At 29.2% G+C, this 18,128-nt stretch overlaps 1 protein-coding gene and 1 long non-coding RNA gene across 2 annotated transcripts; both read right to left on the bottom strand.

Moving 5' to 3' along the window:
* Nucleotides 1-2,412: 2,412 nt before the first annotated feature.
* LOC108568131 lies at nt 2,413-3,256 on the bottom strand. The gene is made up of 2 exons (XR_001891284.1): nt 2,725-3,256; nt 2,413-2,487 (listed from the first exon to the last, which is right to left on the bottom strand). It is a non-coding gene; the product is annotated as an uncharacterized LOC108568131 (long non-coding RNA).
* A 1,290-nt stretch (nt 3,257-4,546) lies between these two features.
* LOC108568130 (innexin inx1) lies at nt 4,547-10,052 on the bottom strand. Its single transcript, XM_017929064.1, has 4 exons — nt 9,276-10,052; nt 6,858-6,965; nt 5,511-5,666; nt 4,547-5,356 (listed from the first exon to the last, which is right to left on the bottom strand). Exons 1-4 carry the CDS (start codon nt 9,522-9,524, stop codon nt 4,784-4,786), a joined length of 1,086 nt encoding a protein of 361 aa, XP_017784553.1. The 5' UTR covers nt 9,525-10,052; the 3' UTR covers nt 4,547-4,783.
* Nucleotides 10,053-18,128: the final 8,076 nt, after the last annotated feature.

Genomic DNA, 18,128 nt, shown 5'->3' with positions numbered 1-18,128 from the left:
TGAGCACCAGCTTCTGTTAATCATCAACGATGTAAACACACTAAAATCCATTTCACCAGCTCTACAAGATGCAACTTCTCCGACCAGATACCCAGAAAGCATATTTAAACAGGAATTAAAAGCTGAAAAAGTCATTAACCATTCATTCAAAACTGAACTACCTTTATATAGATGTGTGTTTGGTTAAGCTTTACTTATTTTTAACCAGATCCAATGGATTAAATAGCGTGATACATTAGTTCAGAACCAATTCAACTTCATTATGTGGTAACTGCTTTTGCATCTGATATTTTGGACCAAGATAGAGATATAATTTTAAATCGACCGACATATTATGTTACACTTAAAAATAGAAACGTTCCACAATGAATATAGAAATGACAACTCATAAAATATATATATATATTTTTCAATTTTTTTTATATCTATTAAACTGCTTACTTCTAACATGCATGTATTATTAATATTTTATATTTATAATCTCATTTACCCTTAAATGCCCCAAGTATCAAAGTTGATACTTGGACTTTTAAATCGAATTCTACACTTGCAATTGGTTTGTTTTTAATGTATTGCAATAAATACATTGATATTTTTTAAATATAATTTGGAAAATCAGGCTTTTAAGGGTTAAACATATAATAATTCTATTTACATCTGATTAATTGATATAATTTATATACAGTTTTACTACATAATATGCATAAATACTGTTTAATCACTATTTGAGATGTGGCTGTTCGTCAAACGTAGCCTTAAGAGGATGTTACAACAAAGATTAACTTACCTCATATTCTGCAATTATACCTATTTACATATCGATTTACATAAAAACAGCTTGATAAGCTGCCATTCCTTGCAAGGGAGTAATTGCACTTTGTACGGTAACAATCCGAGGCAGATTTAGGTCTTTATGGTCTTTATGGGCTCCAGGGTTTCCAAACAATGTTAGGGCTTCCAAAGTTAACAATCCTCTTTTGGAAACAATTGTATATATCACAGGTATCCAGATTTTTTGCAGCAAGAGCCATACCTAATATTGGGAGGCGCACCCAAAGTTTGAAACAAAACTCTTGAAGAGCTCGCAAGCCACAGTTTGTCCACTCCTGTTATATATTATTTACTAAATATGATTATCAATGGAATCCGTGTTAATATTATTAGACTCCTTAATAATCTCCTCATCTCATACTATTGATTTATTTTTCAATGGGACAGGTAATGGAAGCTGTCATCTTGTGTGAAAGTGAGAAACTGGCTAAATACTCTCAGTTCTCGTCGGAACTTTCATGTTTTTTGTAAAATTATACATTATAAACATTTGGGTCTATACAACTACAAACAAATATCCGATTGAAAAACGCTGTTATGGATCATTCTAAAAACATTATCTCAATTGGTGGTTTTCCACGTCAAAATTACGAAAATAGATTATTTGAGTCTATTTGATTCAGCTATAATTTCACTAACGACGCAATTTACCATAAAGAATATTATTTAATTAATTATCTATATCTTTTTTTCTTTATTTTTATAGTTATTGTAAATAATTTTAATATTATTTTAAAACTAATGTAATATGTAATTGCAGATTATCATTAACTATCAAAAGGAATGCATTTTGTAATTTAAATTTATCCGCATAAAGTTTCAAATTCCAAACAAGTATTCTCTTACTGAGTTTTGAACAGGCTTTATTAACAAATTATGTCCGGAAAGCGAAGTTCCACAATATCTGTTATATATGTTTTTGTAACTTTAATTAACAAGTTTGATATTAAATAACATGATATATGTACTATCATATCACATTTGCATTAATATTTAAAAATTTTATCATAACAAATACTGCAACTGTAAATAAGAAAATGCACGTTAAATTCATTATGTGAATACTATTATGATTTTTTTTCCTTCCACCTGTTTCTTCCCTCTAGGAAGAGCCTCTACCATTTATCTGTATCCTGTCGACGCATTACGCCAATCGCAAACTATTATGATTTACCAACTTCTTTATGGCTGTACTGAATTGCAGTTGCAATATTCAGATATAGGCTATATGAAGATGAGTATAATTGGTTGCATTCTATAAAGAAGACTAGATGCGACCATGTCAACAGAAAAATTTGGATGATAGTGTAGATATCTGTAATGTTTTTTTTTTAACTGAATCTCCATCTATGAAAGGACTTTCTAAACTTGAAACTATGTATTATAAACAGATAGGTTAGGTAAGAAAACAGTTTGTTTCAAATATTTTATTTTGCCTAAAAAAAATTGTATCGTAATTAATGTTTCATATAAGAATGACAAAATTGCATCATACTGTTAAATCGAACAATATTCGGATGAAGATGCAAATATCATATTTTTTTTTAAATTACTTGTTTACTGTGCAAAAAAAAAATTGTATGATACCATGTTTCGTGTGTTAGTCCATGACAGGGCCGCATTAAGTTGTCTTAGGCCCTACGTAAATACCCTTCGCTGAAAGATAAGAAAAAACAACTTATAGTTTAGTAATTTTCAATATAAAATCATATTTCACAGAAACAATGTATGTTCAAAAGGGGGCCGCGGACCAAAAAGTTTGAGAATCACTGATTTCCATAATTGACTATTGAATTTTGTTTAATTATTTTTTTCTTAACTTATCAAATACATATTTTTTATCCAACCTTATTATCATATTTCTAATAACAACAATATAGTAATTCTAGATACCGTTGAATGAAACCACAATTCCATTCAGAAAAACCTCATGACTCCCGTAATAATTGTTTATTTTGATACAATGCAAGGACAACAGTCACCATCGATCATGTAACGACAAAATTAAACCACGTACCAGGATACCTATTATTAGATAAAAGTAACATTAAGCGTAATTACATAATTCACTGACTGTTATATGGACACGACACTCAACCATCAACGACTTCCAGAACTGATTAAAAACATTATTGATAATTTGGTTGCCTATAACTTTATATAATTTCAGTTATTTTATTAAGCAACATCAACTGCATCACAAAGATCGGATACAAAGGGAAAGTTCTAATTTCAAACTCAATTTTACAAAAAATCTTAGCATTGTAGTGTGTAGATTAACATCAGTAGGACCAAAATTATTAATAAATATGTTACATTTTTTTCTGCAACTGACGCAATGCGACAGTACGGTAAATGGCGGCCTCCGCCAAAGGGAAGGAGTATGATGAAAGAAAAAAAGATGTTTCCTTATTTAATTACAACAAATAGCCGTAAACATAAAAAAAACGATTTCTGAATAATTCAAAAACAAATATTGAAGAAATAATAATCAATAAAAGAAATTAACGTGAAGAGTGAACGTTGTTTAAAATGTTATTATGCATGTTATAAACAAAAATATGTAACAATTGTACTAAAATATTATTCTCCTTATTATATTAATATAACAAACTAATAAATATAACTTAAATACACTTAAAAATATACATATGTTTAATATAAATATAATAGTAATGAAGCTAAATCGTGGAAAATTAAATGAAATTGGTTTCTTAAAAAAATACTTTTTATAGCTTTTTTATTGGTGGATTTACTACTTCCCTCCTGGAGGAGTTTACGGCTGTATATGTTACTTGTTTTTTTTTATTAAAATGTTAATTGTCTTCTGTACGCTTTTTCAAATGAATACTTTCTTCGCTACATGCGTTTGGTATGTGCAATAACGCAGTCGTAAATATTGTACAGTAATAACTAAATTGCATTTGGACTAATTTGACAGGTTTCCAGATAGATCGTAATCGAAAACGGTCATAATCTTAATTTCTAATCGTATTGGTGGGATGAAAACACGCGGCTGGTAGAACTAGTCACATGAATTATTCTCAGTTATGCCCGCGGGATTTTCTACTTATATATGCGTATATAATTTGAAAATTTCTCATTCTATTGTGCAACGGCTTTGAGAATGCTGTTGCCGCCCGTGGTGAAAGACTTAAGGAACAAGTCTCTCCCATTGGTCACTTGACTAGCGGCCATTTTGTATACTTAAGAGGGAACTAAAAAGGTTATAGACCTCTTCATGCACGCCTCACGGACTGCCCGTGAACAATCGAACCATTTGATTTTACGACACGTTCTTAAAAGACAGGAATTACATCACCATGTACAGAGAAAATAAAGCAAATGTTTATTCAATATGCAATATAAACGACCAAAGACTTAAATCGACAAAACACAGTTGGAACTTATTTCTTATATGATTTATGAAATATATCAACTTCTAGTTTAACAATATTCTATCACTTTTTCTTACTTGCTTTAGTTGAGTTTTATTTACAATTATAGTTCCTTTCAAAGATCAGGCTTTTCATTCTGTCATGTAAAAGTATCATAAAATAGTACTTATTAATGTTAGTTAAGTCTATTTTCTTTTATTAAATATACATTATATAAAAACTAATGATAAAAATATATTCTTAGACATATAAAAAACGTATATAATAGTATAAAAAATGTTTTGAAGTATTGTACTATAAAAAGTATCTTCAAGAAACATGATATGTAGTTAACCATGTGAACAGTTCGCTTTTACGGCATATATTTTGAACATTGCTTTTGATATAACATATTAAGAATGGCAGTATACAACTTGCGCCTGACAGATCACAGATTAATTTAATTCGTTTGATTCTAATGGAAGTATGAGCAGGATGGAACGGAATGTGAACTAGCCTAGCCTTAATCTGTTTTTTTGTCTCCCTATAGTGTTAACTGCATGCTTTTATTGTTTTCATTTTTTGTCACTCTTTGAAGGTTCAATGTTCTTCGACAGCTCCATAATAATCTCTCTATAGATTAATGGATCCATATTAGAACCCATCATCAGGAGAAGCCACCAATCTCCTATTTCTACTTTTTTCGTAATCGCTTGGCAGGTCTCCATAGAAATGTCCCTGTGCCTTGCATGCATGATTCTTGGCCTTAATTTGGGCATGGCGATGATGATGATACGATAGACCACAAGAATAGTGAGCAGCGTTGCGAGGATCATAAACCAGAACCAGATGAAAATGTACGTCTTCTCGTTAACGATGTTGAGAGGCAGAATGCAAAGACTGTCGTGCTTCTGGATGCTACCTGACGCACCATATTTGTGGAAAATGCACTTCGTTACACGAGGAAATACATAAACCATAGGATCTACCCGATCGTCTTGTGCCGTTTCGGAATAATTCAATACGCGCAATCCATAAGATAAAAATTCACCATCAAAGAACTTATTCATTAGATACAGTTGAACGATAACATTAATCAAGCACAGACACTCGCAAGCCCAGTATCTTATAGCGTAGAGATTATGCCTCTGAAACAAAAAATAATAATATTACTAAAAAAATATAATAAAATCTCTTAAATGCAAATTATACAAGTATTAAAACAAAACTGAAAGAGGTATAAATGTTACAACTGCAACTTTGAATCGTTCTTAGAATATTAATTTATTAAAACTTAACTACCTTAACGTGTTTCTGCAAATAATCGAGAATGACAGCCTTCTTGAATTGTTTTTCGGGCGCCGTACATATGCCAACATTGAATCCCATAACCAAAGTCCTCAATAATCCTCCTTCGAATACATCCCAGATTACTTTCGGAGCGTAACACGCTAAACCCTGAAAACAGAAACATATTAGAAGTCAATTTACTTAAAAAGAATATGTGATGCATGAGACATTCATCATGAAAAATGATTACAATCAGGCAACCGTTGTACAATAGTGTGCGGCCAACCACGCTTGAGCACTTAAGAAAAACATATTTTTAGATTTCAATTGGCCACTTCCCTTATATCATAAGAAACAAGCCATTCAACTAAAATAACAATATATCATTTCAACACACTGTATTGTGTATTATGAAAAAAAGAAAGGATATTGATTGTTTAATAGAATTGCTATATTTAAGAATGAAAACATCAAATTGTAATAATGATTCAAAACAATCTAAATTATTCCGGTTTCTTAATAATTCCTTCTATTAGACTTTTAATTAGCAGCAGACTTTGGAAATATCACAAAATAGAATACCTTGAAATATATCTCATGCGTGCAAAAAAATATTTATTTATATTCATTTTGAGTTGAACGACATGGAGTAATGTAATTATTTATATCATTATTCTCTACGTTTTTGTAATTTTGATGCGAATATGTGCTTCAATGAACAGAACCAATGACAATGGAAATGAACGCGGAAGTATTATAATAACAACATTAAATTCCAAACTGCGTACAGTATACATTTTTTTGGTTAATTATCGAGGTAATTACTTTCAGTTTTTTATTTGGCGTTATACCGCATGCATAGTAAATAGGTTTCACCAAAATGGAATATGCTACAATGAAAATAAATTAGTTTGATTACGTATCGAAAAGTATAATAGTATTCTGGTAAAACGAAGACAATTTGTTTAATTAATATATTCCATTTAAGGGCAATACCTCATTATAAAAACAGGTAATCGCATTAATCAATGAGAAGAAATTAATTTATAGACATTAATTATTTATGGAAATTCTATTAAGTTGTTTCAATCATTCTACTTATAGTGGTATTTTCTTAATGAGTGTAATTTATTGCAGATTGTATAAATGTACTATTGATATTTTGCGAATACATAAATGTTGTATATTTCACAAAATAAAAATCAATTCCATAATATTCAAAATGGTAGTTCATTTAATTTTCAATAAAAATCACCTTAGAGAAAGTATTTATGGTGAAGGGACGAGTATAATTAAAAAGGAATTGTATGTATGTAATAACACACTGCTTGTATTTTTCAAGGATGCCTACTTGCTTACCTGGAAGAAGAGAACGAAGCAGACCCATTGGTAATACGTGTAATACTTCTGAGCGCTCTCATCGTTGAAGTCGTTCGCTATGCCAGGATGTGCTACTTCTCTGCCAACCTAAAACACATAAATAATAAACAAACAGTTCTTAACATAAACTAGTGAGTTTACATCATATATGTGATGTAATTATAGACATAATCTGATATTTATTTAGAATATAAAAAAATGGAATTGTTTATTATTGCATTATATTCCTTTAAGAAAACGTCATGTAGATGGAGAATAGTGACCCCCCTTATGTTATGTTAAATATTATACTTTACATATGCTCAGTTCAAACCTTTATTCAAGTGTGCACAAAATAAATATGTAAATTTACTTATTCATTAGTTTATTTTTTATCTCAAATTGTATATTTCTTAAAACTTTTCATTCACATTGAATTGGGTGACTAATGCGATAATGCGAATGATGCATTTGCATCAAGCCAAAATTCTGTGTATGCAATTTCATTGATGATTAATCGTGGGAAACTCTCAGAACCAAGTGATTTTTATTACAAACCAAGTGATTCTAAAAAAAATTGAACATTTCTAGGAAATGATCTGAATAAAAGATCATTTATAGTAAATTAAAAAATGTTTTGATACCGCAATAACACTTATGTAAATTTTATATAAATGAGACTTTATGATGATTATGAAATTTAATAATAAAAAGAAAATTAGAAGCAGTTTTGCAAGTCAATAAAAAATATTTGCATTCCCGATCAACCTTGAACTTATGCAATATTTTACTTTTGTTTATATTTCTTTAAAGTATGCAAAGATAATGAACGATGAACGCCAAATTATAAAATAAATATTCCAAATTTAAATAGCAATAAATTATTATAAAGCTATTATTATAAAGTATCAAATAATATTAAATGACCAAAATTTTAAAAAATATAAGAAAAATCGACCGCACATTAAACATACATAAATAATATACAATTTTTAGTGTAAATTAAATGATTATACAGATTTATAAAAAATAATTATTACATTAATTTCTTGGAATTATTAAATTAATCTCAGCTCTAACTCCAGTCGATTTAGCCAGTTGTTGAATTGACGTAGTAGTCATTAAATACACAATCAAATCTACTTCTATTTATGAAATTGGCTTTCACTGGTGATCCCAACATTGCACCCAGTCAAAGTCAAGCCTATAAAATGCGCAACAATCGATCATGCCCTGCACTCTTCGCATGTAACTCAATTGATTCTCTTGAGTCAACACGTTCTTTGAATTAGTAGCAATTGAATTGACCTCTTTCTTCGTATGTCCAGTTGTGCATTCCTCGACGTCAAATGCGGTTTTCCAGACAAAACAATCTGCTTTAATTGACGTTGCTCACGTACTTAACTAAATTCAGCACTCTCATAAAAGGTTAATGACAGGAATAGTTAATTTTTTCTGAACAATTTATGTCTGAGATAGCGAATACAATAATTTTAATGATCATTGCATTCAAAAACCCGTTTATATTAATAAAGCATATTAATGTAGTTATTGAGAAATTGCATGTGAAAATAAACTAATGAGCAATAATTATAAATATCTCGGTAACAGCAATGACTGCATTATATAATCATATATAGGCTCCTAATCAGATTATTGTTAGATGCTATTTGAATCTTAATTTTAACTAAGCTGGAAGAAAAATTATGTTAAAGAATATTAACATTTAGATTGAATATTAGCTTATTGTGTGTAATATTACGTAATCAATAAATTACAATTGCTTAATCTGAAATTATTAATAGTTCATATTTAAAAAATGTAAATTTTAATAACATACATTTTTTAAAATATGAAGCAAAACAGGTTTACGGTTCCTTGAAAGTAATATAACCGTAATTACTGATGGTAATAATGTGACAATATCCTGTAAACTATTTCTACCATGTTATAAAGAAATATTATAAACAAATTCATAATAAAATAATTTAACATTGTCCATGTGAATATGTTTTAGTTGTAATGTCACCATTGCATTTATATAATTAGCATACGCATACATTTTCATATGATAAATTGACGATAAATGTTTAATTATGCAGATTTGCAGTTGATTGTTTGTAATGTTTTTATGACACATGACAATGTTGACATATCAAGATGTAAAGGTTATGTCAAAATGTGTCATGTTTGAAAATAATGCTATTGCAAATCAAATTTCCTGTGAATATATACGACTTAGCTAAAACAACAAATGCTATTAACAGGAATAAAAAGACAATTATAAACAATTCAGCTGTTGCCATTTGATTATATTCGTAAGTGAACTTAATGAAATTGATTATATATACGTTATGGTTACACCCACCCTTCCAGACGAAGAATACCGTTGTGGAGGAGTCTAAGGTCAAAACTTACCTGTCTTTTAAAAGCGTCCGGCATGGTGAAGGTCGAGGAGATCCAGCAAAACGTGTTAACCACATGTTGAGGGACACCATTTACTATACATTGAATGGGGTGTCCAACATATTGGCTAGCCGTGATGATAAGGCTGCAGGCCAACAACATTGCCGTTGTAAAAAGGTTGTGCATACGGAAAATGGCGCCGTCGATGGCAATGTCCTGCGACCTTAGGTAGGACTTGAGCCCCCTCAACAACTTATACATCTTGACGTGTCTTCAAATTCACGGTAGAAGAATAAAAAAGAAATGTTACTTGACGGTGGAGAAAAATGTCTGCAGCAGTTGGTAAATCAGTCAGAGCGATGTCACCAGTAAATACACTTCTTTGCGATTGTTGTTATCAGCGTTCATCGCAAACTGAGGGTGACAACCCTTATCACTGTTGGATGTGCGTTTCTTCTTGTAGTGGTACTTCTGTATGACGGAAAGTTTAGTTTGTTGAAATATTAGAGCTGAGACGAAAGGAACACCGTATAGAATAGCTTGCTACTGAGTGCTGCCCCCTCGATTTCTGTTTTCCCCACTACACTTCATTCCGTCGCACAGTTCTTTTCTGCTGTTGACCAATCACTCTGTTACTTCATTTGAGCAACTGTAGTCGTTGTTCATTCGGCTATGCTTTCCACGAACTATTTTTTTCTAAACTGCTTAATTCCATAGAGATATGCCTTATGTTCATCTAGTTCACATCACACAAGAGTAAGAAACGGGTCCAGATTTAACAATATTTGAGTGATTTTAACGATGCATCAAGCGACACGTGTTAAAGTTGTTGATAAAAGAAGGTCAATTGCGGCAGATAACTCAGTTCCTTTGACGTATGTTATATTATTAATACAAGCAATGAATGCTTAATTATATCATTTATACGTTATTCAAACATATATTGAATAAATAGTCGATTTTCTTGTTCTTAGCCATTATGCTTCAACCAAAGTTAATATATATTATAGACATTGATACCAACATAAGGGATTTTTTCGATTTTTTATACTTAAATGTTTCGAAACGGCAATAGCATTTTAACGAAGAATGGAAGGTGGAAAAACAAACTAGACTTACGAGTCTCCAAACAAAAATTAATTAGAATAGAAAACAATTTATGTATGCGAAATTTAATTTAAAACAATCAACCTCTTATTCTACAATTTCATCTCTTTCTCAAACTTAACATTTATTACTTTTTAAAAAAATTGTGTTTTTTTAATTATCAATTACATAATTAAACAATGATAGCTATTACATAGCTAATACTGAATATACTATATCTAAGAAACAGTTTAAATAGAAGTTGTGTGTGGTATTTATTCTCTACTTCCTTCTTTTTACATTGAACTGAATTTCTTTCGTAGCTAATGCAACGACATTCGAGGATTGTTTTAAATGTGTCCATGGCATGGTAACGGCTGCAGTTCCTAAAATAGTTTACCCTTCAATTAATATAATCTAAAATTACTACCCAAATCTCCTGCACAGCGGAAATAGTCATGTAATGATGTCTAACTGTTAAACTTATCTGTATACCAAAGACACGCACACAATAGGGCATGCCAAACACGTACTGTCTGCTGACGACTTTAATAGAAACAACACGCACTATTTCGTCGTACGAAACTGAATCTAAAGAAAATAATTGAGTGTTCGAAATAGCTCCAGCACTAATACAAAAATAATGTTCGTTGCCTGAAAACGGTAATAAAATTTGTTATTCAGCTGTATTCCATGTCTAACAACTTGGTGACTTCCGGGATTTTAGTTTTCTTTATATAGTTTGCTTAATTTAACTATCGACTCAAAAATTACTTACTTCTTTAAGTTTACTTGTGTTATTCTTTAAATTAATTCGTACAGCTCGAATATTAAACATAATTATTATCGTAGGAGTTTAATAATATTATTTAATAATAATATAATATTATATATTTTATAATAATTACATAAACTTTGATATACATATTGATATTAATTTGAATAGAAATATTTTTTTTTTGTTTACTACTTTTATCTTCTTGATTACAAATTATATTTATTTTTTTAAATATAACTCGCATAACGAGTGACGATGAGAAGAGTAGTCCTGGATGGTACGCCTGCTACATCATTTTGAAAACTTGTGTACACATATTATGTGTATTTTTTAATATATTAACCATCTTCGATCTTCTTTGTCATTTTTATTTAAAGCGGACTATACTTGTATGCTGTAAATGCAAAACACAAATGTATTGTGTCCAACCATTATTATAATATATAAATACACTATGTACGGTTTTTATATAAACAAATATTAAAAGTATAAAAACACCTCCACCAAGTCCCCGAATTGATACAAGTAATATAAACAAATATAAACTCACTTTACCGTCTGTGAATTGGAAAAAAGTTCCTGGTGTTAGTTGTTATTCTAGTTGCATCTTAGTGTTGTTTGTGATCACAAAATTTCCAAACTTGTGTTCAGACATGTTATTTGTGTTTTTTTGTGCAAAATTTAATAACACTGGCATGTCTCCGAATAAAAAGCTAAAGAACAAAAATAACCATAGATATGAAAAGCAAAATCATGAAAAATCGAGAAAAGTTATACTTTTTTTCTCCGGCATGGAACGCATTAACGTTTACATTAGTTTATATGGGAAAACGTATTTCACTATACGATTATTTCATTATACAAATAAAAATCTGGAAATTTTTGAACGGATTAAAACCGTTAAGCGAGGTTCCACTGTACATCAATTTTTTTTATGTTTATTGTGCTGTACCACAATTTATAACTATATTATTTTTTGGCCAATAAATTATTATTAATTTATATTCAAATATTCTCGGTTATTTCGATAATAGAAACATACTTGGGTGTGTTTTGGTTTTAATATTGTTTTGGATAAATTAAAAATATTGTATTGTTTTGCAGTTATATATTGTTTCCTATTTGTGTTGACTGTTTTCTATTGTTATGACTATTATAAGAAACCTTTTTATTATATTTATCAATTATTGTAATATTTACATTTCTAAACATGACATATGGAGATGAACTATTGGAATGACCGGAGGTCAGTGAAACGTAAAAGTAAATTATTTACATTTACACTCTCTTGATAAGTTGTCCCATTAAACAGGGTAAATAGGAAAAGTTTTAACACATCGAGAACAGTTGATTTGATAAGCCTCTCGTAAACAGTATTATTCCTTCTGTTGTACAAAGAGCGTCCTTGTATAGATTACGTAATACAGAAAGAATTGTAGGCTCAATTAAGAAATTGTTTTTTCATTACATTTTATGGAAGAAATAAACCAAATTAGTCACAAACCTGCAGTTCCCTTAAAAGCCGATCAGTTACATTACGAAACCGCGATATTTCTTTTCTTTACGCACCTTGACACTCTTCCAATACTTTTGCTTCAGTTTTTTTTCCTTTTGATTGCGCTGGCTTTAATAAATGTATACGGGGCAGATATTGAGCTGAGCTGTGGCAAAAATAAATGCAATTCTCTATTAAATTTATACTGTAATACTGAGTTACTATTTACGATAGAACAAAGACATCATACAGTGCTTTCATTTGCTTCTTGGATACAAAGACGTGACTTTTCCTTCATATATACTGCGGCCACGTGTCGTGCAAATCTGCTTGCCGCAAAAAATATCTACATCATGCTCAAAACTTTATCTTTGATTTAAGTTTTTTTTGTTTAATATGCACTCACTTCACCTGTGTAAACATAAATATATATTACAAATAGTGTCAACAACATATAATATCTAGATTAGCAGTATCATTTTACTTATGTCAGATAATTAACAACTTTGTATAATAAAAATAATAATTTCAAGGTGTATACTTATTATATAACGAGTATTTCCGATGATTATTTCAAAAATATTTCAAATAAATAGTCAATAAATAGTGTAATCTATATGGAGTATTTCAAGACGCAAATTGACTACAGATAAGCAATTCATTTCCAATTTATTATTAAAATGTAATTTTACTTGCGATTGATCTAACTAACTACACCAATTACATATAATTATTTTTATTTGATGTAATAAGCCTATTATGAACCACGAGGTCTTCTAATCATGTGTTCTAGCGAAATATTTATGTCCAAATCTTGTTACAAATGCTTCCAAATAAATAATGTAATATATTAACTTAAAGTAAGGACTTTAGGCATTCATTGCTATTTGTAAAACATTACTTAATTTTTTTTGATAAGTATTTTTTTAATATTAATATATATATAACTAAAATACAATAAAATATTAATTATACAAGTTTAAAAATTAAGCAATGTCTGGTACTGATATATAGATGGAATGTATATTTTCTTATGTCAAGCTATAGTAATTGGTTATCAGATGTAAACTGCGAACACTTTCAAAACAAATTTACTAATAATAATAATCTTTATTAGTTACAATTGTAACCAAAGGGCTATACAAATTTACTATTATTATTGAATAATTAAAATTAAATTGGTTGGAAAGTCGGACTATGATTTATTAAAGACCTATGACCCTTTGATTCACATGTTTTCATTATATTCTTTGTATGGAAATATTTTAAACTCATGTATAAATAATTATATTGAAAAAAGTTGCTTTGATAATCGTACTTGACCTAATCTGTTAATAAAAAATAATATTATTGTGTAAAAAATAAAGCTTACTTACAGATAAAATGTTATATATATGTTCTTGGTTTTGCATACTATACTATAATTTGAATATTTATTTATAATACGTACAGTGTTATGTAACAATAAAATATTAATAAAACATTGTTGAATAACAATCGATAGATGTATGGTAAGATAAAAAAAATATAAAACTAAAACTGGTTTCAACCGTAAAATTACATAATTTGTTTTATAACCATATAATGAGAAACGAGTCGAAAAACTTTACTCGACGAATGCAGTTATAGTGTAATATTGAAAAACACGTTTCTATGGACAGTTCTTATTGGTAATTCGCATCTCCATGAACAGTTAAGGGGACGGAAAAGTTGATCAGTGACTTTCAAAATTTGTTGTTCTAAGAAGGGAGGGAGGCATTAAACCGGTAGGCATTTCACAATCCCGCAAGAGGATAGACTTGAGTATGCTGGATATTAACGTATATATAAGTTTTCAAAATTATAGAACTATACATTATCGAACTCAAACATTACCAATATGTTTCTGCGTAATTTTGACAAATTTCTGTATGTCGTGCAACCGCTTCCTGTAAATAAACTATTAATAACGATATAATTCTAGAATTAAAATTTTATAGTCACAATTATTAATAGAACATTTATTAATAATACGGGTTAAACACTCCGATTTATGTCTTTTTACAACAAAAATATATTCCTTCAAATTTTATATTAACAAATGTTTTCATTTTGTACCATTCAAAAAGTTTTAACATAAGTAACGCAGGTCCCGCTTATCTCAATTTATATTATTGTTTCTTCCTCTCGTTCATTCAGTAAATTAAGTAAGTTGTCATGGAAATTACATAATGATTTCCTTAGGAAGATGATGGTCAGCACGAATTTCTCACTTAATAATGTTATCCCATCTTTAATAAATATTTGTTCAGTTCCATTACAAAAACTTAAAATAATAAGATAGATCGGTCTATTAAAAAAATATTTACACATTTATATTCGTCCTAATTTGTCCCAAAGTGCTATAAACCTAGGTATTTTTGTCGGGGAGTTAATTACAAAAAAAATAGCATCACATAAGTCTGAATTCTTTGAAAACATTATTTATTATTATTATAACATACATCCATAAAATAATAAAATTAAACAATGTTATGGACATAATTTAATTGTTAGTAATTTGGAATTTACGTAAAATTTGATGAGTAATTATAATTATTCATCTTATTTCGATGTTTGCGTTATATTTCCTGTTATTCGCCATCTGTATTTGTAAATGTACTATGATTCTAATGATGTTGAGATATAAATCAAGTTCATATTGAAATGATATTACTTATTTATAGTCAAATTAGTTTATATTATAAAGTTTGTATTATCATCATTGATCGTTGATTCTAGCTGATTCTTGGAACGTTTAGGATTATAAGTAAGCTAGCATTCATTATATAAGATTTCTTCTTAATTAGGCGTCACTTCGAAGTTACTCAAATTTTCATTAAATACCGATTATAAATTAGTTGCTTTCAAATATTATAGTTTATTTGGTATAAAGTAAATGCGGGAATAATTATAAGAAAAGTCTCGTATCGAAAAATAAATAGTTGGTAGATATCAAAAGCACATGTGGTTGTCTTAAGATAAGCCGCTTTTCAAATACGTAGCCAGTGTTTAAAAAGCACTCAAATTCTTCTTCGAAAAAATGTGTAATCTTGCATCATCATCATCCGAGAGAGTAGGTATAAGTGCGCAAGACTGGTTCTTTCTCTTTAGCCTCTCATACGGGTATCAGACGCTAAAGACCGGTGGGTTTTCGGAAAGCAGTTTCGATATTCCTCAGATCCGGTTTTTCGAAAAGTTTACCTGCCAACGAACACAATTTTCCCACCCCACCGAAGAATACGTTTGCAGGTAGTCTTGTACATTCCCCATAATAAATCTTCAATTTTATTTTGAAACTGTCCGATTTTGTAGAAGAGAATGTAACTTGCCCGATAAAATTGAGGAGACCTAGACGAAGAGGAGAGGCTCCGGAGAGAAAGGCTAAAAAATAGAAACGTAGGTGTGTGTGTGTACAAATAGTGGAACTTTTCACCGCTCAAACTGGTTTCGTCTGTGACAAAATTTATTCCCATTTTATTATGGAATTTCTGTATACAAGAAATATAGATTTTTCTCTATTCAAAATCGAAAAAAAAGATAGTAGAAGATAAATAATATATCAAGAACAGATTTTTTAAAGAGTGTATTTAAGCTGAAAATATAAATATAAACGAAGCACTTGCTAAATGAAAGCCACATGTCAACAAACGTTGATTGCTTCATGTAATTGATAAAAAAATAATGAGCGTCGGATCTGATATTCCGAGAGCGTTGCAAATATGTGGCCATGAATGGGTCTGTTTTAAAATAATCATGCGTTGTATTTATTTAGAGCCCATGTGTTCCCTATATGTAGAAATCTTGAAATAATCTAAATTGCAATACTTATTTAAATTAATTATAAGATTCCACAGTTTTGTGGTAATCATTTATGCTAAAGCAATACCAAACACACAATATTTTGTTTTATGTAAGTTATATATTATGCAATATCACGCACTTATTAAAGATTGTGGCTATCAAAATGCCTCTTGTTCATATTATTTTGTAAATAGATGTGACATAATATGTTATTACTATGGATATTTATTAGATCTTGCTTTAAAAGAACATTAAACACGATGTACTTTAGCCATTGAATGTTTATTATAATTTGTTACATCACTTTTTTAAATGGATAGTAAAATGTTATTTTAAATTAAAAATTACTAATATAATATCTACAAATATTTAAAACCAACAGTATTTAATATTTATAAACACAAATCGAAATTTTTACAGTATAAATATAGCTTAAATTAATTGTTTTTTGTATAAATTGTAACAAATTTAAAAAACTAAAAGATGGAAGTTAACATTTTTAGCAACATCACCCGGATTGCTTGTAGTGATTAATAACTTCAAAATTTGTAATTATCTGTAATTGTAAAATCTGTGGAATAAAACAAGATAATTTGCAACTATATTTCAAAGTAAAACTATATGTTAACTTGTAAAACAATATTTGTTAATAGTAAAATAATATAAATGATTTAATTAATAAACATATTGGAAATAAAAAGTTAAATTAAATAACAATAAATTAAATAATGTTAATAATGAAACTCATTATTTCATCGATGGATATTCTATTCATAAGCTAATAAATTATGCTTGATTAACACATTGCACTTTAGGTAACGTGGAATGCAGGATCAATTATTTAGCATTTATTAATTATTCATATGATACAATCTGAAGACCATATCATTTATGCATGCATATGATTATTTCTTACATAAATTTCCATACAAATAAGGATGTAGCAAAAAAGTTTAGTTTTTCATCTATTGCTTATATGTAGTTATTCAAATTTCCCGCCACGTAGTTTGGTTACGCGCAACGTTCGCTCATGCTTTATCGTGTTGGTCTGTGGGATCCTTTATATGAAACCGCAAAAAACGTAAATGGCCGGAAATCTATGATGCATTATATAATTGTAATTCAATGATAGCAATCAATACGCATGGGAATATAAATAAACACATTTTGTAAGCTGAGACTAGACGAGATACTCATTGTTAAATCTTATCAACTATATTTTTCTTTTAATCAAGTTATTTCGCATCAAATGTCAATATTTATGGATTTTACTACTCGGATTAAATAACATATAAGAGTAGAAGTATAAGTATACATGTATGTAGCGATATATATATAAAAAAAAAATACACAATTTTCATTGATCAAATGCGTTTTTTTTATAATGTTCATCGTATTTTCGAAAATCTTAAATTGTTTTAAAAAAGAATTGTAAAATTTATATTAAGATATTTTGTTCACGTTTTTTAACAACAAGAAAAAAACATTTTAGAATCAATCTTGTGTAATTACTATACGTAATGTGGATTCATGTAAGTTGTAGCTGGAACATTCACATTTAATTAGCTGAACGTCGATTATCTAATTGGTCTTCTTAACTGTATCAATGGCTTTATTTGGGATTCTTGTTTATAGCAACTGCTGGTATGCCGAACGTGGTTAGACGTTAAGTGCAAATGTGACA

The sequence above is a fragment of the Nicrophorus vespilloides genome, unplaced genomic scaffold, assembly GCF_001412225.1.
Source record: "Nicrophorus vespilloides isolate i.1.1-1 unplaced genomic scaffold, Nicve_v1.0, whole genome shotgun sequence".
Classification (NCBI taxonomy): Eukaryota; Metazoa; Arthropoda; class Insecta; order Coleoptera; family Silphidae; genus Nicrophorus; species Nicrophorus vespilloides.
This window is presented reverse-complemented; position numbering and strand designations above follow the sequence as displayed.

What these genes read in the sequence shown, in the direction of transcription:
- LOC108568130 (XM_017929064.1), bottom strand. Translation starts at nt 9,524, where the DNA reads ATGTATAAGTTGTTGAGGGGGCTCAAGTCCTACCTAAGGTCGCAGGAC. An exon ending in GCTTCGTTCTCTTCTTCCAG is followed by an intron (nt 5,667 to 6,857) that starts GTAAGCAAGTAG and finishes TTCTGTTTTCAG; the next exon opens with GGTTTAGCGTGTTACGCTCC. An exon ending in ATTTGCAGAAACACGTTAAG is followed by an intron (nt 5,357 to 5,510) that starts GTAGTTAAGTTT and finishes TTTTTGTTTCAG; the next exon opens with AGGCATAATCTCTACGCTAT.